We start from the raw sequence: 27,007 nt of genomic DNA, 5'->3' as shown, positions 1-27,007 counted from the left end.
GCATCATGTTTGCAATAACCACAACACAAGCAGACTAGGCTCTAAGAAAAGCCGTCAACTTCAAGGACAGTGCATATCATTATCATCATCAGAGTTGTTTCTTTTTGTTTGCATTTTGACTGATTGTGTTGTGGTTATTGCAAACATGATGCCTTGTATAAAGGTGTCAGTTTTTGTACCAGTTGAAAGGGTAAAAAACTATTACTATATTCCCAAAGTTGTTGCGCAGTTCAAGTCTGACCCTCCAATGTCTGCTCACAGTCTCCTCCACCGCCTCTGTGTTTTCTGGTTTTCCCCGTTGGTCGATCGCCCTCCACCCGCCCAACGCCCGTGTCCCACCTTCGGGGTTGTGTCACCTTTCTCCCACTGCAGACCAAAACCCCGGACGGATTTCTCAGCCAGCCTCGGTCTATACAAACTGCGCAGCGTGCTGCCATAGAGTTCAACGCAATACCGTTGCCACACATCAATACCCGCCACTCGAAACGCAGATGACGATTGCTTGACTCCCAGGGTGGCAGCCCTGAGTCCCAACCCTGATAAAGAAAAGAAATCGACAGCACGTTCCATTAAATTTCGATTTAAAGCTTTCGTGACTGCAGGGATTCATCTTCTTGGTTCTTTCGGTAAAGTCACGTAGAAGGGAAGTAATAAAATGATAAAAATAAAACATAATAAAATAAAGTAAATAAAATAATTCTCACATATTATTTTATTTTATTATGTTTTATTTTTATTAATTTATTACTTCCCTTCTACGTGACTTTACCGAAAGAACCAAGAAGATGAAGCACGTTCCATTCTCAACGTACAAAGTCGTTCACCCGAAGCCCTTGTGCCGTGCAATTCAAAGTGCCATCCACAGGGGGCACCTACGTTGCAAGAGACGATCGTAGTTTGAGTGGCGCAAACACACTGCCACCGATCGTCACGCCGCACAGCAAACCTATTGGGAAAAAATCCGAGGCAGTGTACATTTAGCATGAAAACAAGACCTGCTTGACCCTCCACGAACTCGTTTGAAATCCCGCAAACCAATCTTGCGATCGTGCGAGACAATCGGATGAAGCGGTGGTCAATTGAAGACCGCTGCAGAACACTGTGGATGTTCTGTGGACGTTCCAAACACGAGCCTCATCGACGGACCCCACGATCGCCATGCACGGCGTTGATCTGCCAAGAAGACTACGGTTGCTCCATCAACCGCTTCAGAACAGCAACTGGCCGCTGCGCCCACACCTCCTCCACAAGTGGAGAGTTCAAGACGACCCACGGGGCGACTGCGGCCACCCGAACCAGACAATGGACCTCATCCTACGCCCCCTCTCCGGCGGACTGAGCGGTGTTAGTCGCGCAACTCCCGAAGCTATCGCACGGCGCACAAACTTAAAACTCGGACTTGTGATTTGCACAGACTTGCCATACGCTAGAGAGAGTCACGCTTTGCTGGCAAGATGCACGCACATATTACTAATTCATGCATTATTCCTGCACCAGGCAGCCGTTGCCTGTTGTCCTTCCCGTGCACCTCTGAGTAGCACGGTTGGCTACGTACGGTGTGAAATAAGTTCAACATACACTGGGGTTTACCTCTCTTCTCTTACGAAGTGGTTTTATGGGGCCTCTCAAAAAAAAATCTGCTCTACCGATGTCTTCTCACAAGCACCTGCAATCTGCACACCGCTGCCGAGATACAAAGGACTCATCAAGTACCCACCATATTGTCTCTGTGTTCTAACACCTGTGGGTAAATGGTCTCCCATGGGGCTCATCCCGAGCTACTGCCGGCAAAACTTGCGTTTTTGCAAATCTCATTTCAAGGAAACAGATGATCGCTGCCACCTCTGATGGACAAACAAAACCGAAGACATGGGAAGAAGACAAACTCACAGTCTCCCGAAAGCGAGGGGTGGATCTACGCGTAAACGTATTCTCTTTAGTGGCGTGTCATTATTATTATTACGTGTAACACGTAGGTTTTCCCGACCCAATATCCATAAGAGTTTTTTTTTTGGCTTAGATCGTGCGTGTAAATATAAAGGTGTCGTTAAACCGTATTATGGATGGTATTATCATGCGCAATAGAAAACCGGCGACTTTGAATGCCAGCGAAATACTTGCACATTACACGTGACAGCTGCCTAAACAGGAGCACGGTCGTGGGGAAAAGCCAGGCCAGGCGACCACAGCGGCGACAGCCTCACCGCGAGCTGGGACGCCCCAGCCGAGGTCACGGTGTAGTGAGCAAGCAACGCAGCATCATTTGCGTGCTCCGGGTCTTTTTTTTATCGAGCTCAAAATGAGCGGTCGATAAGTCGTTTTTGTCCCACTGCCTCTACTGCCCAACTCCAAGGCCGCTCTTTAATGAGCGCGCAACTGGAGTTGCGCACGATGTTGAATAAAAGCGGGTGACACAAAAAAAATACACACACGCCAGCCGAACGACTGGCCTTGATGTCGATCCATTCCAATGTATCTGCTTCTAACCACACACGCACACGCGCGCGCGCAAGCTGGAATTCCATCACACACGTCCCTAAGCAATTGCCCCATTTGACCCGGAGTGCAATGGGGGGGGTGGGGGATGGGGTGGTGGTGCAGTGCTTAGCGCACCGTCTTAAGAACGCGGCAACCCGAGTTCGATCATCCGAACTGATCCTTTGAGACGGGCCCCGCTTAACCAAGCCGTAGTGACTTAAGGACACTCTCTGGTTCTTTCGGTGAAGTCACGTAGATAGAAAAAATAATAAAATAAAACACGACGTTTCGGTCGCAACACAAGTGTCCGTCTTCAGGTGAGAAAATCATCTGCTGTTGTGGCTTTATATAGGCACGGAATTCGACAAAACTCCTTCCCCCCCCCCTACCGTGCCTATATAAAGCAACAACAGCTGACCGAAACGTCGTGTTTTCTTTTATTATGTTTTCTATCTACGTGACTTCACCGAAAGAAACAGAGGGTAGGGATTCCTGCAGTCACGAAAGCTTTAAATCAAGACTGACTTAGGGATTCATCTTCTTGGTTCTTTCGGTAAAGTCACGTAAAAGGGAAATAATAAAATAATACAAATTAAACATAATAAAATAATTCTCACGACGTTTCGGCCACAACACAAGCAGCCGTCTGTCTTTCCGACAGACCTGTTCTTCACCTGAGGACGGCTGCTTGCGTTGTGGCCGAAACGTCGTGAGAATTGTATTTTATTATGTTTTATTTGTATTATTTTATTATTTCCATTCTACGTGACTTTACCGAAATAAACAAGAAGATGAATCCCTGCAGTCACGAAAGCTTTAAATCGTGACTTAGGGATGTTGAAATATGGCGAAACGACCCTCATTAATTGTGGTGAAATTACCCCCCCCCCCCACTGCCAAGCCATGGGGAGGGGGGGGCATTAATCAAGCAGTGGATTGACAATGGCTGTGCATTACAGCGACAATTCAGTCGCGTGACGCAGCGGTTAAAGCAAACACTTTCCCGCTTGTCGGGGAGTTGTAAATTTGAATCCTGGTCAGAGGTCAACGCAGCCGCCCATCGATCCAAGGTTGATCAAATAAGTACAAGTTTTTGGGAAGTCAATCACGGGATTAACTTGGCCCAGTCAAAGGAATGTGGAGACGTGAAAGAAGAGATGAGTGCACATACGCCATGCTTGTTACAGTGGAAATCACTTTTGATTGTTTTTATTTATTTAATTTCATACCCAGTTTCCATCACCCCATCTCTCCATGTGAATCACGAGCCAAACACTCATTTACGGAATTTGCCAAATATCCTAATCGAGGAATAGCTCACATTTCCTGGCAGAGCATTGTAAACAAACGCTGCGAGTTTCTCAAAACTCACCTGCCTCTATCCACCCAGCAGCAGAAAATGGGGCACACTTCCTGCATAGACGATTGGCAGGTTGCATGCGTGGTGGGGCAAAGTGTCAGCACTCCCCGTCTCTTTCGTGGCATCTCTTTTGGCGTGGCTGAGTAGGCCAAATACCCCACAGTGCAGCCCCTTTCTGACAGCAGTGACGTAAGAAAAGGAATTGCAGGGCTGCACTTTTATCTTTGCATTTTATCCGATCCAGACAAAAAAAAAGTGTCTTGACACTCAGCGAGGCTTGCTCGGCTAAACAAAACTGTTCATAATCAACGTTTTTGGGTTTAGATCGCGTTATTTATAAATGTGTCGTAACCCTCCACCACCCGACACGGCCAATCAGTAAAAATGTGTCACGTTGACAAAAGACAAATAGTTCACTGCTTTAGCCCACCGGTGTGTTGAAGCCACAACATTTACAATTTGAGTACTCACAACATTTACAATTTGAGTACTCAAATTGTAAATGTTGTGGCTTCAACACACCGGTGGGCTAAAGCAGTGAACTATTTGTCTTTTGTCAACGTGACACATTTTTACTGATTGCCCGTGTCGGGTGGTGGAGGGTTACGACACATTTATAAATAACGCGATCTAAACCCAAAAACGTTGATTATGAATAACATTGGTCGCGAAAGCCTACGTGTTAAACAAACAAAACTATTGTTATTATTACGACTACTTCTATATGAAAAAAAGTAACAACTCCAAGCACATCCCCATCTTACCAGCTCTTCTACCTCATTTGAAAGTAAAAACCTCATAGCTCCTAGGCCTCCGCACTCTAAGCCTACATGTGTGTTTTCCCTTAAGTGCACTTCTATCCGCGCGTGTGTGTTTTTATATATCCTATTCAGCGGAACACTAAACACCTCTTGTGGAATGCTCAATAAACTCATTCCCCCAGAGTTATCACACTTTTCTATCCTCCCTCTTATGTAACAACATAATCGCGGTTTTGTTTCGCTCTGCACGACTGCGCCAGATTATTTTCCACTTTTGTCAAATTCAGTTTCTCTCCCCAGCTGCCCCCATGTCCGTTTCAGAGATTCTGACACGTTTCACGGTTTCCACCTCTGTTCGCGAGCTCGCTGGCGAGACCGCACCCGCCCCGCTCACACCTACAAGGCCGTGACATTGCACCGCTGCGCCACTGCCATCTTTCGTAACCGACGGCACTCACCGCTCACCAGTCATCAACTCAACGAACCTTCACCACTCACCAGTTTACACGGCGGAGTGGGCAGCCCGTTTGGATTCAAGGCCTCCTCACACCCCCACCCCCCCTACCCCCAGATTGTGCCTTTCTGGCCAGATTTGAAGCTTTCGTGACTGCAAGGATTCATATTCTTAGTTCTTTCGGTAAAGTCACGTAGGTAAAAAATGAAATTAAAATTAATAAAAAATAAAACAATAAAAATCACGACGTTTCGGAGGCAACACAAGCTTCCGTCTTCCACCTGACGTGACTTTACCGAAAGAACTAAGAGTACCTTTCTGGCCACTTTGTGAAGCTGGCGTCGTTGCCGTGATGTGCACTATTCATCATCGTCTACCTGTGGAATGAAGCACTTATTTGCTACCACTAAGTGGATTATCCACGAAGCCGTGAATCGGGAAACATTTACATCACGTAATTGTCATTCGCCCCCATGGAAAAAAAACATTTCTGTGTCCAACTATTACATCCAACCTGCCTGTCGCTGTGTATGACGGGCAAAACTGGCCAACTGTGGTGTCACCCATCGTTACGGCTGGGTGGACAGAGGCTGTGGGACCCGGGGGTCGATCGGCATTCGAGGTCCCGACGTGCTGTGACCGCGAGGCCACGTGCCCTCTCGAGTGCGTCTCCCCAGCGTTCTCTCTGGTGGGGGAGACCCTTCCACCACCCTTGTGTCGAACTACTTGGGCGCCGGAGGGAAGCCGAGGCTTTGCCCACCTTGGGGTAGGGGTGGTGGCGCGGCGCCGGGTACAATGTCCCCGTGTACTGCGGGATCTCCGTCGTCGCCACGCTGGAGTCGTCGATCTCGGCGAACGCGAGGCGGGCGCCGTCCGGTGACCACCAGTGAGCCACGGGGGAGTGCAGGATCTCGTCTGGGTCGCCACACACGCGCACGTGACGCGCGTGACACACACGCAATACACGCGCACGCGACACACACGCACGTGACACCTACGCGTCACACGCACGCGTCACACACGCCTAAGACATTCTAGCCTCTAACACAGTGTTGGGGCAAGTGCTATTAGCGAGTAGCACATATGAAGGCTGGCATGGCACGCGAGGGGGGGTGGGTGGCCAGCACCATGCCCGGCCGCCTTCGTCCCCCCAGTGCTGATGTCTATACACCGCACTGGGTACTTGTTTAAGGCTGAGTCGACCTAGGAGAGGCCCAGGACCAGTTCAAATATTCACCACTGTTATTCGTTGCGAGCAGGATCATCAAACTCATAGCACTTTTTGAACAACATGGAACGCGCACCGTTATAACGCGAACTACGTTCTTGAGCCGATACAGTACGCGGAATTATACAGCGAAGCGGTGGTTTAATCACTGGGACTTGCAACCCAGATTCAAACTCGGGATTTTCAGCGATGATGGCTCAGTGCTCGGGGGGTTTATACGGCGCGTGGCCCTTCATGAGCTATGCGTCTGGTAGATCTACCACTCGAATATTATTATTATTATCGCACAAAAGCTTCTGGATAGCGTTTTACTTTGATCATGACGCATATTCAGGGCTCGGGGGGGGGGGGGAGGTCAAGAGTAGTTGCTCTGCTGAGGATATAAACCATGAATATTAGTCGTATGATTATAGATGAATCATGATGGCTTTCATTAATAACCTGCAGTTCGCCTGTGTAAGGGGTGAGACTGGCCCACAAGCAGGCATGTACGACACGTGTGAGAAGAACCACCGGTCAAGAGAATGCCCGCTAGCTATGGGGGGCAGGGGGGGAATTGCCCCCCTCGCTACTGGGCCCCCTCTGTCACGAAAAATGTTCTGGAGCACAAGTGGTAATATTGTCGCGGTGTGAAGTGTGCGGCACTGAAGTCCACACGGCGCTATTGTGTGATCCCCACTTTGGTTCGTCAACACTTATGGCGTGTGTGGTGTTCACTGCTGGTGGTGTGTGGTGAGTGTGCGCGGTGAGTGTGCGCGGTGAGTGTGCGCGGTGAGTGTGCGCGGTGAGTGTGTGCGGTGAGTGCGTGCGGTGAGTGTGTGCGGTGAGTGCGTGCGGTGAGTGCGTGTGGTGAGTGTGTGCGGTGAGTGTGTGTGGTGAGTGTGTGCGGTGAGTGTGTGTGGTGAGTGTGCGCGGTGAGTGTGTGTGCGGTGCTCACCGCCATACAGCCAGTCTGTGATGCCATTGTAGACGGAGACCTCCTTGCCGGAGGTGGTGAGAGGGATGGCCGGGCTGCGCACGTTGTGCTGGTAGTAGATGTTGTTCTTGTAAATGTACACCTGGCACACAACAACAACGACAACAACAACAACAACGACATAGTCGACTTGGGTGGGATCGGTAGTGCAGTGGTTTTCGATTCCCCAACTGCGGCTAACATCAGCGGTGAATGGTGTCTCAACCAGTCCTGGACTCTCCCTTCACTACCCCCCCCCCCCACCCTTCATCCCACCCACACCCTCAAGTGCAGAAAGCGGTGCATCACCTTGTGAAAAGGCCGCAGCATAGAGCTACTTTTGAAACCTCTTCAATTGCCTCTTATCCAAAAAAAAAAAAAATCTGCCATGCAAATTCTGGATTTGGGATATGGCAATCGATCTGAAATTGTTACTCATCAGAGCTGAAATATGCTGAATTAAGTAACAAACCAAATGTTATATAAACTCAACGATGTGTGGAGGTCTTAGTGCATGAGCAGGGAGAACGGCAATGGATGATGACGTCACAGAGCTACATCTAAAGCCACTGCAATCGGCCTATTTGTCCGTACCGGGAACGTACGCTGAACTTCTTTCGCACCGTACGTAGCCAACCGTGCTAATCGGAGGTGTGGGACACGCACTTTTACGCGCCTTGCTAAACGTCGGTCGAATCAAGCGTGCAAACGTCCCAGAGACGTTGAATTCGTCAAGCTCCTAAACCAAATTTGATTCGTGGCGCGTGCAACTCGTCGCGTTACGGGTGAGACTCGGCCTGGGCCACGAGGCCGCCCATAGACCATCATCACCATCAATACCATCATCACCATCATCACCATCATCAACATCATCAACTCGCTCGCCAGATTGGCCACCAAGGCGCCCAGCGTTGGCCGCATCGGTGCTCTGACCGGGGGGTGGCGCGTTCGGACAGCGAGCCCCCCCCAATCGCGGTGACGGTAATTTATATATTTTTTTATGGGGGAAAAATAATCCGCACACACCTCGGAGAAGGGGGTGTTGGGGGGGATAACATTTAGATTTTGTTTAAAAGGCCCATCGGATTCCTTTCGCCCCGGATTCATCGGGGCACGGCTATTTTGACGACATAGAAGCCGTGCGACTGACATGTTTAGATACAGGCAGGGAGATGCTGGCCCTTTACAATAACGAGCACGCTGGATATTGTCCTCCACAGGTCGCCGTTTTGATCTCCACGGCGCGGCGGTTGAATCAGTGGGCGCAACTTACTTGAATCCCCCCCCCCTCTCCCCCCACCCCTCCCCGCACGCACCACCTCTGCCAACCCAGCTGTGGTGTAAATGGGCTCACCGCAGTTCGCCGATCAGCAGGCCGCGCGAATGTGCTGGGGTAGAAGTGCTTTTTTTAGCGTTCAGTTTGTTGTCCTTACCCCGCACCTCCGATGAGTATGGTCGGCTACGTACGATGCGACATCAGTTCAACATACACGTGCAATGACATCGCGAGACGTCACTGTGTAGTGCCGGCCCGAGAGAGGCATGGCGTGCGGTGTAACGACACCGCGGACACCACCATGGTGAGGGTGGAGTAGCAGCCCTAGAGAGGGGCTCGGTGAGCGCTGATTGATAGCGCTGGGTGGCACCACGCTTGGCGTGCAGTGCCAGCCCCTACAGGATAGGGTGTGGGAGTGCCGGGGTTACTCAAGGCCGTGGAACTCTGGTTGACCCGAGAGTGACACGTGACCGGTTAAGTCTACAAAGGGGCCCCAAGTGGGGGGCTAGGGGTGGTCACGTAGTCGGGGTCCAGATCCTGCTCGAGGGTTCTGGAAGGTGGGCGTGGCCAAGGGCGGAGCCAGCCACGCCGCAGAGGATATAAGCCGGGTCCCCCAGAGGACACCGGCGTTGTTCATCCTGAAGAAACCTTCGTCTCTGTCCTACGTTCTACCGAGTTTCCAACACGTGGACCTGAACCCGAGCTGTGGTCCCGGTGTGTAGTAGCAGTTACATTGTAACTAGTGTAGCTAGCCTGGTGGTCACCACCGTAGGTTGTTATTCTGTTAAGGGGTAATTATCCCGTGTGTTGGTGTTAAATAAATGTACGTCTGCGAACTCACTACACATGCATGCATGCAAGGCACGAGCACTTGCTCCTCTTCCAAAAAATTTGGCCAACATGGAAGAGTAGGCCAAATCTTCTCTCGAGGGGATCTCCAGAGCTCACCATATTGGAGGCCCTTCTGCCAACAGGGGCAAAAAGCGATTCATTGCACGTGCTGAACTTTCAATCGGAAAGCCTCCCAACACTATTTCGGTTACGGGTTTCGTTTGACCATACTTCACCGTGCTGGTCAGTGCGACGTGGCGACAAGGAGTGGCCTGGACTGGTTCTGCTATTGCGCAGCAGTGATGGTGTGCCAGTGCTGGGAATCAAACTCAGGTCACCAGGGTTCACAGCGCAGTGTATTGACGGGTTCCCACCGTATCTCTTGCAATGATCGCATTAATCTGTGTGTGTGTGTGTTTAGACGGCGATATCTGACCGTCTACAGGCAAACCTTATCTCTTCACACTCATGCATGCTTAGGGGCATCGGGATACAGCGAATGCTGATAACAGGTAAAAGGTCAACAAACACAGATGGTATGTTTTAAAATGATAAAGGCTCAGCCCTGCAACTACTTTCTTTCTCATTGTTGGCGGAAGGGGCTTCAACCTGCCGGGAGGTCTAGAGAGGATTCCTCTGGATGGTGTTTTTGGCCTACTCTTCCACGCTGGCCAGTTCGTCTTGGAAGCAGAGGTGGGAGTTACCCACACTTTAGCCCACCACGAGGTGACCTGCCGATCGACTTGCTGCGGTGTGAAGCGTGTCCGATACGGGTGGGCAGGCGGTATCGTTGACTGGAGGATAGATGGAGCTCGTTTTTGCCGAAGTTTATTTCCACGGGTTTAGATTTCAAGACGAAGACGGTGATGCTGAGGATGATGACACGCCGCTGTGCGATCACACGTCACCTTTTAAAAACGAGTGCAAACCAAAGGGAGGAAACGGAACAAACACGGTTTGCAATGTGCGACTGAGCTACAGGAATTTGACGGTGATCTCTGCTCCTTGGCCATCCCCTCTCCTGGGCATGCCGCTGACGCCTTTCACGATTTACATGAACCGCACATTACGCTGAAGGAAAATGCGAATATTTAGGCGCCTAGCAACTCGTTCCTCCATCTGGACAAAGATGATTCGGCGATGCTGCTGCTGCTGCGTTGGCAAGTGGTGCACAATCACAACGAACGAAAATAACAACAACTCAACACAAATCGTCAATTTAATTGTGTCGCCTTGAAAAGTCAAATGTACGATACGTAACGTTTAGGGCAATGGGCTGAGCACATGTGCCATGAAGAAGGGCCATTACATGAAACGTCTCCTATATAGAGAGATATTACCTTTTAAGGTCACAGTGCTAGTCAGAATCTAATAAATGAGAAATATTTGATGAATGCGACGGGTTAAACAAAAAACATCTATTTGAAGAATCATTACGACGTGTGGCTGCGATGCGAATAAAAAATAATGTTTTTTTTTACCACGTATTGTTTACCTTTTATTTTCGCCTTCGGATTAATTTGTTTAGAGCTGTGCATGCAATGCGTGTGGATTGTAAATGAATGCTTCTCACACAGCGGACTCGATGTGAGTGCAATAACTAATCTTAGTTCACAGTCGACACCTTGTTACGTGCCAAAATAACGGTGAAATCGTAGCAGCGATTGCGTGATTAGTGACTGTCTGCTCTTCCCATGATGAAGCTTGTGTCAATTAATGAATCCATACTCATATAATGAATTAGACATCTTTCAAATAGTGACGTTTCACACTCCAACTCAGAATCTTTTTGTATTGCTTTAAAAGAGCACGACGTACAATGTGTGTGTAGGACGATGCTGTTACATTGAATTCCCTTTCGGCCAAATACTCCCTTCCACCAGCAAGTGGCGTGAGCAAGCAATTGCAGGGCTGCGCCAATACCGCCTTTAAAAAAAATAAATAACGGGCGACTCCTTTATGGACACCGTGTGCTCATTATTATTCGCGGTGTTTGTTCGTCGCGGACTCACGAGTTGCTGTCCACGTGTGCCCCACCCGGCAAACTGCAGGGAGCCCTCCGAGCCTCCTGGAACCTTCAGCTCATGCAGTTCCCTGGGACAGAGACGGGGACAGAGATCCCCCACCCGCACGGCCTTAACAGACTGTTCGGGGAAAGTGCTGTTAGCGAGCACCAATGAAGGACGGCGCAGCACACGAGGGGGTGGGTGGTCAGCATCAGGTTCCGTGTGCCTTTGTCTCCCGAGTGCTGTTGTTTACACACCGCACCGGGTACTCATTTGAGACTGAGTCGACCTAGGGGAGGCCCAGGACCGGTGGTTCAGACAATCGTTACCGGTGTTGGCCGTGAGCAGGAAATAAACTCAGGTCGCCGGGTTCGTGACGCAGTGCATTAACCACTGCGCCACTGCTCCCCCCGCACGACTGGACAAAGACACACATGCAAACAACACGACTTTCTCCAATTCAGCCTCATCGGCTGTTGAGTAAAGAAGCAGCCATCGAGTGTGCAGGCGCTGCAACTGCACCCAGGCACCATGTGCCAGAGTTGCCCAGGTTGGTGAAGATGAGGACAGAGGGCCCGGTATCACTCGCCACCAATGTCAGCCGTGACCAGGACTCGAACTCGGGAAGCCGGGTGCATAGTGCAGAGCGCGAACCGCTCTACTTGGCTTCTCAAGTGGAATGCGTCGATGACGGTCTCAGCTCGGCCCAATCGCTAATGACCGCACAACGCTGTGCGGGCGATTGACCAGGAATTCAGCCCGGGTTGCAGGAACCACCGTTCACTGCCTGACGCACCGCCCCGTGCAATGCCGCTACCTCTCAGCTGCACGCACGGAAGCCCAGGGATCAAACGCATTCACACCTGCCAATCAGAGATTTGATTAACGTGATAACGTCCATTGAGAAGGGCAGGACTGTGATATCGCTACGGTTAATAAAACAGTGTGCGCCCACTGGATGTCAGGGCGCTTGATTTTTCTGTCAGGTTTCATTTCATTGCCCCCGAATTTTTTTGTCGAGGTATGCCAAAACACTCGTGCCTCCGCGGAGCCCCGTGTGCTGGAAACTGCTGCTCCCGTGTGCTGGCAGCTGCCGCTAGTACCTGGCAGGCGTCGCGGTGCGAAACGAATCTCGGCGTTCAGCCGTCCTGCTCGTTTTGCGTAATGAACGGTGGGACGCACACATTGCGGCGCGCCACGGCGGCAAGTCCCAGCACAATACAAACAACAGCAGCAAAGTCAAAATTCATCCGTTCCAGTAATGTCTCCAATCACTTTTGGTTCAACGGGCAAACGACGTGATTTTGGGGTCGACTATTTGTTCTGCAACATTGTTTCGTGGCCCGAAGCGAAGAGAGAAAGCGAGAGAGAGAGAGAGGAGAGAAGGAGAGAGAGAGGGAGGGAGGGAAGAGAGTTGTGTAAAAAAAAGTGAACTTTTGAGTGTTGCCCAAGTTGATGAGAGAGAAACAATCTCTGCTGGCCAAGGTCACTGTCAGAACAACCCTTTAATATTTCTCATTTTTTTATTTCTGACTTTCTCGCTTTTCCAAAGTCAGTGTGTATTCACTCCGAATGTCTAAATTGGCTGCAGCTTGAAATATTTACGACAAAAGGTGCGCAATTATTCATCTGGGCTCTGTCTCTACGGGAGTGGTGAACACTAGCGGAGCGGCCCGGGCCAGAGACGGAGCACAGCAGAGGAGGGAGAGAGCCTCTGAGAGGGCATCCAACCCGCTAGGGTTGCCACCTGTCCTGGTTTTCTCAGCATCATGCTCTTGCCGAGGAGGTAACTGTCGAGACAAATCTCCCAATTCTTCCCAGGACAGTAAAAGTCCCAGTTTGTTTCGTCAGTTCTGTCATGATAATCATATTCATGATGACAAACCACTCAATGCGATGCATTTACATGTGGTTCTCCCCTCCTCCGGTACTGTGAGATATTTTTCTACTCATGGTAATGTCGCAAGTTTTTGTACATCAGAGGTGGCAGCCTTATTCCACTAAGCCCTGGAATTAGGCCTCTGTCGTCAAAGCAAATGCACCAGGGTTGGGCAATGGTAAAATAATTCAAATGAAACTAAATATTTTAAACAACAATTTCAAGATATCAATACGCTAATGGTGGCAGCCTCCAGAGACCCTGGGCGTCTGTGTCTTGAGTGCAGTCGATTCAGGGTCTGTTAAGAGAAGCCGCGTGGCTGGGTAGCCAGGTCGGCAGGTGGCCAGGTGATCGTGTGGCCCGGTGGCCAGGTGATCACGTGGCCAGGTAGCAGAGTGGCCAGGTAGCAGAGTGGCCAGGTGCTCACGTGGCCAGGTAGCAGAGTGGCCAGGTAGCAGAGTGGCCAGGTGCTCACGTGGCCAGGTAGCAGAGTGGCCAGGTAGCAGAGTGGCCAGGTGATCACGTGGCCAGGTAGCAGAGTGGCCAGGTGATCACGTGGCCAGGTAGCAGAGTGGCCAGAAGACCAGGTGGCCGGGTCGTCGCGGCATGTTTATGCCACTAAAGTTTTGAGACAGCAATACCTGGCAATATCATTAATGTGGCCACACTTTATCTCCATTCCATGAATTTAAGATGAAAGGAGATGTACATTTAAAGGTAGTGCATTAATCTATCAAACGAAGTAGACAAAAAAGAGAGAGAGGAAACATTTTTCACTATTCGATTCTGTCCTTTTCTTTTGTTGTGTATGATTGTTTCCGCTGTATTTTTTTTTTAACCCAACCATTTGATCTGCAGTCACTTCCTTGCTGAGTAATCATCTCTAAACACCCCTTTCCTCGTGCGCCTTGAGATACACTGTGTGGGAGGCACGCTATCGTGAATGGTGATGGATTCAATTATTGTCTGCTTGAGAACATTGTGACTGTTCATTGCGCCGGTCTAGACATGCATAACGCACATTCTGGCCAAAATACAAAGATCCCTATGATAGACTGTTGGGGCAAGTGCTGTTAGCGAGCACTTCTGGCACGCCTGCCCGCTTTAATCTCCTTAGTGGGGATGCTTACACACTGCGCCAGGTACTCATTTGAGGCTGAGTCGCCCAGGACCGGTATCAGATAATTGTCACTGGTGTTGGCCATGAAGCGGGGATCGAACTCGGATCTCAGAGTTTATATCGCAGGGCGCTAACCGCTACACTACCGCGCCCCCACCCACGCACACGTGCAAGATGTCTCCTGTGTTACAGGGCGGAAAGTCGGAGGTGGTCTGCTGCATCCACAAACCCACCGTGTGGGTCTGCTGCGCCTACACACCGCTATGGGGCCTGCAGTGTAGAACTCACCTCATGCGCCTACACACCGCTATGGGGCTTGCAGTGTAGAACTCACCTGCTGTGCACGTTGTAGATGGTATAGGAGGCAGATAGGAGGTACCGAGGCGTCTGCAGAGAAAGAGGAGGGGCGGAGGGGAGGAGATGGGGGGGGGGGTAACAAGTGTAAATACAGGTAATACGATCATTATAATACGAATGCTCTGTCGGACCTATTCAAAGACAAAGATCCACCTGTAAAGACTGACCAACCTGTTGGGGCAAGTGCTGTTAGCGAGAACCTATGAAAGCCGACACGGCACGCGAGGGGGTGGGTGGCCAGCAACTACACCCGACCGCCTTTGTCTCCCCAGTGGCGATGTCTGAGTCGATCTAGGGGAGGCCCAGAACCGGTTCAGACAATCGTCGCTGGTGCTGGCCGTGAGTGGGAATCGATCTCCGGTCGCCGGGTTTGTAGAGTAGCGAGCTAATCATTGAAGCAGGACCTCACTCACCCTGTGGCCCATGTTGAGGAAATGCACAAAACGACAATCGCCTTGGTGATTTGCCCCATTGCTGGTCATTTATGGAGACATGGACACATTTTTTTGCCAATATCAGAGTAAAATCCACATTTGCTTATGAGTGGATAAGGCAGCTTTGATGTATTCATCGAGAGAAGCCTGAGTCTCAAGCCTTTGCGTTCCCATAATACTGTAATAGTAACACAAATATAACAGCATCTTAATACCACGAGCATCTCTGGAAGTTTATTACATCAAATGATACCAGAGAAAAACATCAAACGTCGCAGAGACTCGCCGCAAGTATAAACTGGACGTGTCTGGCCAATTCCACTTCGTGTGTTCGTTTGCCAATTTAGGATGAGGCCCGCGGAGTTGCCAAAGTTAATTGTTTACCCCGGGAGGAGCTTCACCGAGTCTCGATAAATCGTGCGGGAAGGCTCTTGGTGGAGAATGTTCGTCCACCAAATAGACTTTTGACTTTTAAACAACTTTTATTGCCGCCAGCAGCAAAAGCACTGGAGGCGATTTCGATATGAAATACACAAAATCACCAGCAAAAAAATGAAAATGAACGCTGCAAATCCACGCGCTGTGGCGCTAAATAGAAGGCTGCCTCTGGTGTAGGCCAATCATTTGCAAAGACAATGCATATATTATCAAGGCATGTTTGTTTGCACGTCCACCACAAGTGCCTATGGTGAATGTAGACTTGAGTCCTTGCAAAAGGTATTTATTTAGTGTTTGAACATCTTAACACCTGTTTCATTGCCGGAACGGGTAAAAAAAACTATTCTTATTTTTCATACTTTGATACACCACTGGCAAAAAAGGTCTGGTATATATCTCATTAATGACATTGGCCAAACCGATTCTTATTTTTAATGCCATTAATGATAATTTGGGCAGATTGAAGGGACGTTGAGCGACCGAGAGAAACCCCCACGAAGCGTAAAGAGTAGTGGTGTCACTTCGCACTGCCATCTGTTGGCTACCATGCAGACACATACTCAATAATAATAGTTTACTTATTCATCCAGGATGGTTGTAGGACTCTTCTTCAAAAGAGGCCAGCTGCTGCACAGCTTATTTTTTATTTTATTTTAGATGTTTTCAACTATTTCATGATGAGTGTTTTTTTTTTAACACACATGGGAGAGAACCGGGGCACCTGGGGAAAACCCACACGCGCAAGGGGGAAACACTCTATCCTCGTATAGATGGAAACAGATGGCGATTAGTCCCCTTGCCCCACGGGCAAGGAGTTTCACACCATCTGTGTGTGATCCACCAACCCCCGCTGCTGCCTCCACAGCGCTGGACTACAGGCCACGTGCCACACGGCCAGCACCTCCCGGCTATGACAACACGTGGTCATGCTTCACCACACAGGACAAGTACTGGTTGGTGAAGTAGGGAGCCGTGAGAGGTTATCAACCACAACGGATGTCCATCGTCGATTTAAGTGGCGCAAGCTCAGGTGGACCTCCCGTGCCGAACCTTCAACGATGCCACTTCAACCCTGGTGATGATGACGACGACGACGACGACGCTTAAAACGCCGAATTGAGTTCACCAGCAGTGACAAACACGTCCTCCTCGTCAAGCAGCCGACAACGCAGAATATTCCTGGCTTCGATCTTTTGCGTAGCTTCTGGGCACAACCCCTGAACCACATCATCTGCACACAAACCCATGGCAGCGGCAGCTGCTGATGATGATGGCGATGATGCAGACACTTGGTGATGCACAAACGGGCAAAAACAACAACTACTCTCAAGTGTGCCACTGTGGTCACCCAAAACACAATGGTGGGACGTGTAACATTGGCCCAATGCCCGATTCACAAACACGAAGAGCAGGCATCATCATCATCATCCCCACGCCACCTGTCGGGTGGTTCATCCACACACCTCCGAGTCGTCCTATCTCGACGAGAGCGAGCAACTACTGGGCGGCAGCGGCCGTGATGGTGCTGGCGCATTACAGGTCGACATATATTATTTTGTTACACCGCGGGATCGTGAGAGATGATGACAGCCTGGGGGGGGGGGCCTTCATCCAGCAGTAGATTGACCATCGCTGGCCGCCACCTCCACCTCCATTGACGACCTCCGCGTGTACCTCGCGCGGGATCGGGGAAGCGGGGAAGATCCTCGCGTCGCCTGACATTGGCATTCGCACGACGGATGCGTGGGCAATTTTTCCGCGACATTTTCGAGTCTCGGGGCGAAGCGGATCGGGGGAAAGAAGACGAGGCCTGGGGGACGCTAGCGGGTTCGCTTCGGGGGGCGCCATTTAAGCACTCGCGGTGCGCGGCCACTCCGCGTCGCAGCGGCATCGGTGTTTTGAAAATTGGAGCGATTTAGTTTGGGAGGCGGGTGACGATTGGGTGGGAGGATTTGAGTACGGGTGGAGGGGGCAGGCTGGATATGGGATTTGAGGAAGTCTTAAATGTAAATTGGAAAGCAGCCACCACCAGCACCAGCAACCTCCGGGCACTTTAAACGACTTCGCCTTTGCTTCCCCCTGCCGTCATCATCACACATCAGCACGGCACCCATTACCGTCGACTCTTCCGTTACACGCGGCCCACCGGCGCCGCAATCATTCTGCGATCGCGCCTTTCGCCTCGCGGACCCCTGCCTCGTTCGTCTGAGAATGAGCGCGCTCGCCGCCTTTGTTCAAGTTAAAATGCGGCCTTCATAGCACGGACGCCGTCTCGATCGGTGGTCGTTGTGGCGACGGCACGCGGGGCACGGTGAGAGCGCGAGGGGGAGAGGCTCAGGTGTTGGACCACCGTGCCCTGGTCACGCGACACGCCAGGCGGCCGGTGACAAACAGCGAGGGGTAATCGATGAGCTCGGGGCAAATGAGAGAGACGACGGGGGGAGGGCATTGAAAAGGAGAGAGACGACGGGGGGGGGGGGCATTGAAAAGGAGATAGACGACGGGGGGGGGGGCATTGAAAAGGAGATATACGATTGGGGGAGGGCATTGAAAAGTTGAGGAGCGCAAGGGCAGAAGCGGAGCTGGAAGCGTCGCGACCCAGACTGTGGTGAGCGGGCGAGTCGTTGTGACCCGCGGCGTGGCGATTGGACGCCGCGTGATGGATGGGGCACAGCAGTCGGTCTGGCAGGCCGGGCCCTCAACACGGGCGGCGGAATCCGACGGGTGAAGTTCGAGAGGGAAGCGTAAACGACGGTCGCGACGGATAGGAGAGCGATTGGCCTGCCGCTCGAGCTGAGTATTGAACCCGCGGCTCCGCGCGTGCTGTGTGTGACGCCTGGAGAGAGAGAGAGAGAGTTTAATGGGTTTAATCTAAATTTGTCGGTTATTTTGTCAATCAACGGTGCGGTGCTGAATGCCAAGGGGATAGATATCATACCCACCGCGTATCGCTCACATGCACATTGCAGCGCAACGCTTTTCCTCACTCTGTCTGCTTTCTTCGCATTTGCTCTCCATTGACGATAGCTCTGGGCAAGGGTTCCTCTTTTTTTACGATCAGATTACGAGTAGAGGTGAGAATTACGCCATTCCTGACAGAGCGTTGTGGTTGGGGTGAGTGATACGAATCAATCGTGCAGCTCAGTCAGCAACCGACGTTCTGCACTCCAATCTGTTGCCCATACGAGGCATCGCTCGCCGGATACGAAGTCAACTGGTAACTGGGTTGTGTGGATAGGAGGAACATGAAAGGAAACGCAGTGGTTTCGCAATGCCATCTTCCCTCTGACGCGGGGTGATGCACTGCCCTCCACAAGACCCCTCAACACAAAACGTCTCATTCGTCTCACGGCATGAAAGCAACAACGAGCGTAAGCGAACTACAACGGAGGAATTATGAAGAATAAAAAGAAACAAAACAAAGCGACTGGGCTCGTGTGAAGGATAGCTGACCCGCGATTTCAAGCGATCGCCCCGTTCAGCTCTCTGGCGCTGCGTCTCTGCAACGGGAACCCGCCCGTTCAACGCTCCTCGCCGCTCAACACAATTTGCGCCTGTGCAGCAACGCGAGCCTAAGCTCGCGGAAGCGGTGGGGGGCATTTTACACAGAGCTTAGATCGGATTAGAAGAAGACAAGGACAATATCTCATCACAGCGATTCGGGAGAGGGTGGGGGACGTGTGTGTACATCTTGTACTCGAACTCAGCCTCCGAAACGTCGTTCGGAAGAAAACCTCTCACTCTTGACCAGCGGCCTGGCTGGTCAACAGTGAGAGGCCCATATTGTTAGGTTTTTTCGATAAAGTCACGTAGGTAAAAAGTTAAAATTAATAAAAGTAACATTTTTATTTTTATTAAAATTAATACAATTTTAATTTAAAATTTTTACCTACCTGACTTTACCGAAAAAACCTAAGAATATGAATCCTTGCAGTCACGAAAGCTTCAAATCTAGAAGTGAGAGGCCCGGCTGGTCAAGGGTGAGAGGTTAACCTCCGAAACGTTGTTCGGAGGCAAACCTGTCACCCTTGACCAGCGCCCTGGCTAGGTCGTGCTCGCAGCGAGGCGCACAAAGCAGCGATGAAACAAGCACTCGAAACAAACATTTGCGGAAGTAACCAACAACAACAACAACCACAGCAGTAATTAACTCCAAGTTAATTAAACGCATGTGAAGCAGGATAAGCAGTTCACCTCTTGATCTCTTTAAAACAAACAAGGGGCGGTAGTTTCAGCTGAGTAGCTCTGGGCAACCCAGGAGGGCAGTGCTCATTAATACCCCCCCCCCCTCCGCTCCTTAATGAGTACACATGGCCACGTAAGCTCATTAACCTGGAGCGGACACCCTCCAGTGCTGTATTATAATAATTCTGGGTGCGCAGGCCACCGAGCTGACGAGGGGCGTGCGTGGGGGGGTGAGATGTGTAAATGTCTCCCACTGGGGAAACAAAGGCGGTCGGGCGTGGCGCGCCAGCCCACCCACTCTCCCTCTCGCGTGCCACGTCACCTGCCTTCACAGATGCTCGATAAACAGCGCTTGCCACGACAGTCTGTTTAAAGGCTATACCGGGGGGTCTTGTATTTGCGTTAACTAGAACGTCTCGCAAGCAGATGGGATTCAAATACCAGAGAAAGCAGGACAGCTGCTTTTCAGTCCTAAACTAAATATAAAAATAACCCCTCCACATTTAGACTCTAAATTGCGATAAGTTTTCCCGAGATGCTAAACAAAGAAGCTCAGAAATTCTACCACGCTGCCAAAAAGTGAACACCGAGCGTGGGCCGTGAGGTCATTAGTCAGATTTATATCACACCCACAGAGGGCCTAACGACCACAAGGGATCGTTGGCTTCCAACGGCAATCACGAACAGTGTCATTTAGCAGTCTGGCAGAGTTTCATAAGCTGGGGGAAAAACAACCAAAACTGCGTTGACGGCCAAGTGAGTTAACGGAGCACTGCTGCACCGTGGCTCTCCCCGTTCCTCGGAGGCGCCCCTGGCACAACTGGGCGTGCCATCATCCCGGTGGGAGCGGTAGTGCAAGCGGATAGCGCGCTGCGACTACGAACACGGATTTCCCGAGTTCAATTCTCGCTCACGGCAGTGGCGATCATTTGAACCGGTCCTGGGCCTCCCCTAGGTCGGCTCAGACTCAAATGAGTAGCTGGTGCGGTGTGTAAACATCGCCACTGGGGAGACAAAGGCGGCCGGGCGTGGGGCTTGGCCACCCACCCCCTCGTGTGCCGTGTCGGCCTTCATAGGTGCTCGCTGACAGCACTTGCCCCAAACGGCTATACGGGGGATCTTTGTCTCGTGAGCACCAATTAGCCATTCCTCAAATCGCACCCAACTCTCTCTGTATTCTACCCCCCGCACTCAACTGCAGTGTCTGTGAGAATTAAGCAGAGGCAGTTTCACAGAGGTGGGGGGGGGCGGTTCAGGCTACATAGATGCTTGCGCGGAGGTTTCTCACTGTGATTTCTGCTGACGGCACACGCGCGGACACACACGCGGACTCATGCAGGCACACGCGGACACACACGCGGACACACGCACGGTCACACGAACAGTCACGAGCACGTTGGCGCAAACGCGCGCACGAGTAACGGACACGCGCATATGAACGTATCGGCGGTAAACCGGCGGTGCGCGCTATTTTCTATAAATAAAAAAGCAAATTTTGTCGCGATTCTTTTTAATTTATTTTCCCGCGATCCGCAACCCCGGTCAGAAAATCTTGCGGGCGGTGTTTTGAGGACCGCTGTGCGATGTTGCTACCGGTCTACCGCCAATGCGTGCGCGCATATTCCCAACAATAGAGGGTTTTTTTTGGGGGGGAGGGGGGGGGTGGATCGCGTAAATATAAATGTGTCGTTAAACCCGCCGCCACCCGACACTACCAATTAGTAAGGGTTGTTACGTCAACAAGAGTAAAGCCACAACATTTACAATTTGGGGGTTTACTCTCCAGCACACCGACGTGTAACTAATGGGCATGTTTTATTTACGTGACGAACCTTATTAATTGGTTGCCTGTGTTCATATTTATGCGATCCAACCAAAAAAACCCCCTCTTTTATGGATAATGTTGGTCGCGAAAGCCTACGACGTGTTCAACTGTCTATTCCCATACGCATGGACACTCACACACATACACACATTATTTGGCACACATGCACACCAAAAGACAAAGGTCCCCCGTAGAGCAGGCAGGCTCTTGGGGCAAGTTTGCTGTTTGCGAGCACTAACGAAGGCCCGCGCGGTGCACGAAGAGGTGGTGTAGCCAGCACCACGCCCGGCCGTCTTTGTCTCCCCAGTGCTAATGTGTACACGCTGGATATCCATTTAAGGCTGCGTAGACCTAGGAGAGGTTCAGGACCAGTTCAGACATTCACCGCCATTGTTAGCATCGAGCGAGAATCGAACTCGGGTCCGTAGCGCATCGAGCTGACCACAGCCTTGCCACTGCTGCGTGTGCACCCACGCACACTCCTGACACAATCATTGACATGTACATCCACCCAGTCGCATAACGGGGGAAGGGGGTGCCTTGCCACCACCCCCCACCCCCCTCTCGGTGGCCAAAGCTACGAGTTGGGGCCCCCATGACAACCACCGTGAGATGTGTAATCGCCTGGACGCGACCGTGCGAGACCAAATCAAATATTTGGCGCCCCACTTGACCGATTGCCGCACCCCCTGAGCTGATAATGTCGTCACTACGCCACCGCATCCATCCCACTGCACACACGTAGCCAACTTGCACACAGAGAGCAGTGGTGTGACCGAAGGGAAAGACCTAAAAGCCAGATGGTGGGACGCTGCAAAGAGCCACATCTCGGGGGTCTATCAAGGGCGAGGAAGTGGTTGGCATCAACTACAATGGCTCTTCATAACAAAGGTTGTTGTTGGGTTAGATGCCGCAAGTATAAATGTGTCGTAGCCCTCCACCACCCGACACAGCCAATTAGGAAGGGATTTCTCACGTAAACAAACGCCAACTAGTTACTACTTCAGCCCAGCGGTGTGTCGGAGAGTAAATCCACAGCATTGACAATTGGAGTACGACGTTTCGCTGGCAATTACATCCAGCGTCATCGGGCGATTTGCCAGAGTAGGGTTACGACACATTTATCCTCACGCGATCTAACCCAAAAACATTTATTATGAATCATATTGGTCGCGAAAGCCCTCGTGTTAAATAAACTACACCGGCTATGACGAATTCTCGATCATCACTTTAGACACCGACCACCGTCAAACTGTTTTGACACTGCTCTGCAAAATAGACGCGGTCATTGCCTGCGACCTGAATCCTTTCCCTCTGTCTCTCTCCCTCTGTGTTTGGCTTTAGAGGCCACGCGTCATCTCTAATGAGCATCTCGGGGCCGAAGCTGCTCCACGGTGGAACGGCTCGAGGAACACAACGCCCAAGGCTAATTGCATCAATTTTACTTGCTTGCCTTATTTAGGTAAAGCTCTCCACTCACACATCGTCGTATTGCTTATCCCCCGTACGCAGATGGAGAACGGCGCCTGTGGTAATAGTTTCCGCTGTTTTCTTAGCGGGCGAACGGGGGATTCAATTTTTTTTTAACTGACGGCAAAAAGCGCCTGCTCCATTCGGCAAGGGCTGCATGCATCCAGCGGTCCGCTTCAAAGTAATCACAGCTCGGACCGGTGGGACGTGTCCATTCATATATTCACACACACACACAAAGGAGACAAGCGACGCGAACGACGAGCCAGATCTTGTCATCACAGCGCACGTGCAGCGAAATGAAATATATTTCATTTCGATTGTGCACGCTGCACCCACAGCCATCGTTGACTCCACGCCCCAACAGTGTTGACGTTCACACACTCACCACGTACTGAGTGTTGGCCAAGCTGAGCTAGATAGGGAATTCACGAAGCCGTCTATGGCCAGGAATCAAACCCAAGTTCGCTTGTATCTGTGATCATAGGACACAGACCGAATGTCCCACCCCTCTCCACACACATAGATAAAGGTGACCCCGTAATAGCCTTTAACAGACTTCTAGATTTGAAGCTTTCGTGACTGCAAGTATTTATATACTTAGGTCTTTTCGGTAAAGTCACGAAGGTAAAAATATAAAATTAAAATTAATAAAAGTAAAATAAAAATAAAATAAAAATCACGACGTTTCGGAGGCAACACAAGCTTCCGTCTTCAGGTGGAACCGTCACAGCACGATTGCTGTATCAGGTAAATCGTGCTGTGACGGTTCCACCTGAAGACGGAAGCTTGTGTTGCCTCCGAAACGTCGTGATTTTTATTTTATTTTTATTCTACTTTAATTAATTTTAATTTAAAATTTTTACCTACGTGACCTTTAACAGACGGTCGGGGACACGTGCTAACAGCGAGCGCCTACCAAGTACGGCACGGAACACGGGTGGGAGTGGTGTGGCCAACACCATTCCTGCACCGTTTGTGGTCTCCCCAATGCTGACGCATACACGGAGCACGAGGTGCTCAAGCGTAGGGCTGAGTTTAGCCGAGGGGAGGCAGGAGATCTGTTCTGATATTACCCCAGCAGCGATGTTTTGCCAGGGCTGGGAATCAAGCCGAGGTTGGTCGGGTTCGTAGCACAGTGCACTAACCACTACAAAGACAAAGATCCCCCCCCGTATAGCCTTCAGAGACTGTTGGGGCAAGTGCTGTTAGCGAGCACCTATGAAGGTCGGAACGGCACACGAGGAGGTGGGTGGCCAACATCACGCACGGCCGTCTTTGTCTCCCCAGTGGCGATGTTTACACACTGCACCAGGTACTCATTTGAGGCTGAGTCGACCTAGAGGGGGCCCAGGACCTGTTCCGATAATCGTCACTGGGTGTTGGACGTGAGCGAGGAATCGAACTCGCGTCGCCAGGTTCTTAGCGCAGCGCGCAAACCGCTACACTACCGCACACTCACACACTCGCTCACTCACACACACTCGCTCACACACGCAGGTCGTCACGTAATAACGAATTTGCATATTTACTCCCTGAGGGTACGGTCCGTGATGAAGGGAAATGTAACATCCAACAATAGTTATTACACAATTCATTAAAGCTTTCATAATTGAGCACTGGGGCTTAGCGATAGGCATATTGTGTGTGTGCACGAACTCACGTGTCCGAATCATCATGAGCAGTCCTATGACCAACGCGTTGGGGAATCCAGTGGCACAGTATTTGGTAATAATGTCGTTCGGTCTGGGCTGTCCGCTCACGTAAGAAGTCAATGTGTGTGCACGCTTCCCGTTGTCGTTCAGATGAGGCGACCAATCGGATTGCACGAGAGGAGTCGGAGAAGAAATACTCCCGGGTGCCGCTGGACGGGAGGTGATGGGCGGGGCACGGTGACGTAGGCGTCATCATCAGTGGTGTCACGCCGGGCATGGCTTTGTTGGAGGTTTCCTGCCTTTGATAGGCAGGATGTGGAGGGGCGAAGGTTGCTATTTTTAAATCCTTTATATTAAGTTCGCTTGCTTGCTTGCTTGCGTGCTTGCTTGCTTGCTTACGACCGTGCAAATCTCTCGGTCGTTTTTTAACCCACTTCCCGTGATCCAATCGAGCTGACATTTTCCACACAGACTCGTTGTGCGTGACAATTAATTTTCGTGAAATTTTTTTTCCAAATTTTACACTGTTTAGGGAATTTTTTTTAAATATTTAATTACCAATTGCTTAATGCTGGCAGACAATCATCTGACCCATAGGTGGCAGCCATCTCAAGCCAGAGGACGAGAGGACTCTAGCCGCCACGCATATAAAGGATTTATTGTGAAAAACGTAGTTTTTACGGGTTAATTGTTAAAGGGACCTGAGTAGTCGACCTCGAATAAAATAAACAAATCATCGGGCAGTGGTGCACAAGCACAATTAACAATAGACTCAACACTTTCGTCAATAACACTGTCTGCAATGGCTCTTCTAAAAAAAGTAGTCAATAGCAATATTTGGTCAATGGACTGACATAATCTATGAAATCATGAAAAAAACAATGATTTGACCAGGGAAAGCCCACTGAGCGATAGCGCTCTTTTTAAGAAGTGACCTTGCCACAAATGATATCCCAATGAAGTGGCTTATTGCGTAGAAATTTTATCAGCCGAACAGTCTAAACGCACGTTTCTAAATGTGGAGGGAAAACTGGAGGACCCGGAGAGAAATCCACCCAACCACTCGAAGAACACGCAAATTTCAAATATATAGCAGCAGGCGTCAGGGTCGGGATCTAACCCACGGCCTCCTGCACACCAGGCGAGGTAGTTATTCATAACTGTGCAGTCTCGAGCGCAATATTGGTACCGGATCTCTGTACAAAGCAATCCCTGCCGCACGAACACCGCTGGTGCGGACCGTGCCTGGTCAGCAGGAGGCCTGTCTAGTTCAAGTTCAAGTTCATTTATTAGGTGTAGCCCTGTGAGCCATTCGGCTCTTGAATCGGGTGCAACCGCAACAAACAAAAAAACTAAAACATGAACAAGAAAACATCTTAAAGTGACTATGTGCAAACAAAAAATCCAAGAAAAGACAGCAAAATATTGCAGAAAAATCACCGTACACCAACGCTGTGTGCAAAAATCCCAGTGGGATGCACGTCAAACAACAACAACAACAACCACAAGACAACTTAGATTAAGGCCGTCAGTCTAACTCTGTACTACAACAAACAAACATGGCCAAACCAAAAAACTTTTTTGGGCGAAATGTTGGGGGGGGGGGGGGGACATCCTAAACGGTGTCCCCTATTGATGTCTTCGCGACGTGTACCACTTCCACCACGACTAGAGTAACTCACGGTCAAAGATTGAGCAGGCGCATTGTCGGCCGCTTATCTTCTGACATCTCACGGGAGCGTGTCACACATCTAAAATCAGTAGAAACAAATTAACCCGTAAAAACAAAGTTTTTCACTATAAATCCTTTATATGCGTGGCATCGGTTTTATTTTATTATTCATTTCTGTTTTTCTTGAGTGAGAGTTTCATTTTTATCACATTGGTATTTTAAATAAAATATGAAAAAAATGTTTTCCTAAAAAGTGGAAAAAAAAATTCACGAAAATAAATTGTCACGCACAACGAGTCTGTGTGCAAAATGTCAGCTCGATTGGATCACGGGAAGTGGGTTAAAAAACGACCGAAAGATTTGCACGGTCGTAAGCACACAAGCAAGCAAGCAAGTGAACTTAATATAAAGGATTTAAAAAGAAATGTCATCTAGACATTCGAGGGGCTTTTGTGGAAACACACTGGGACGCCTCGGGTACCTTGGTGGCGATAATGAGGACGGACAAGTGCTGGTAGTGAACCACGACCACCACCACCTCCCCTCCGCTGTGACATGGGACGCAATACTCCTGCTTCTGTGATAATGTGGCCTTAATTGGAATACAACTGCACCCCTTCAGA

The 27,007-nt window shown here is 50.3% G+C and overlaps 1 protein-coding gene across 1 annotated transcript in view; it reads right to left on the bottom strand.

The window, feature by feature from the left end:
* The window catches only part of LOC144729021 (inactive dipeptidyl peptidase 10-like), a 378,451-nt gene that overhangs the window by 76,234 nt on the left and 275,210 nt on the right, over positions 1 to 27,007 (bottom strand). Inside the window, exons 5-8 of the mRNA XM_078608853.1 lie at positions 14,683 to 14,735; positions 11,356 to 11,437; positions 7,219 to 7,339; positions 5,814 to 5,968 (exon numbers count right to left, since the gene is read on the bottom strand). Coding sequence (XP_078464979.1) covers positions 5,814 to 5,968; positions 7,219 to 7,339; positions 11,356 to 11,437; positions 14,683 to 14,735 — 411 coding nt within the window. The remainder of the gene's footprint in view (positions 1 to 5,813; positions 5,969 to 7,218; positions 7,340 to 11,355; positions 11,438 to 14,682; positions 14,736 to 27,007) is intronic.

Source organism: Lampetra planeri, chromosome 31, assembly GCF_965212315.1.
Source record: "Lampetra planeri chromosome 31, kcLamPlan1.2.h2, whole genome shotgun sequence".
In the NCBI taxonomy this organism is placed as follows: Eukaryota; Metazoa; Chordata; class Hyperoartia; order Petromyzontiformes; family Petromyzontidae; genus Lampetra; species Lampetra planeri.
The sequence above is the reverse complement of the archived record's forward strand: the minus strand, read 5'-3'. Positions and strand labels throughout refer to the sequence as shown.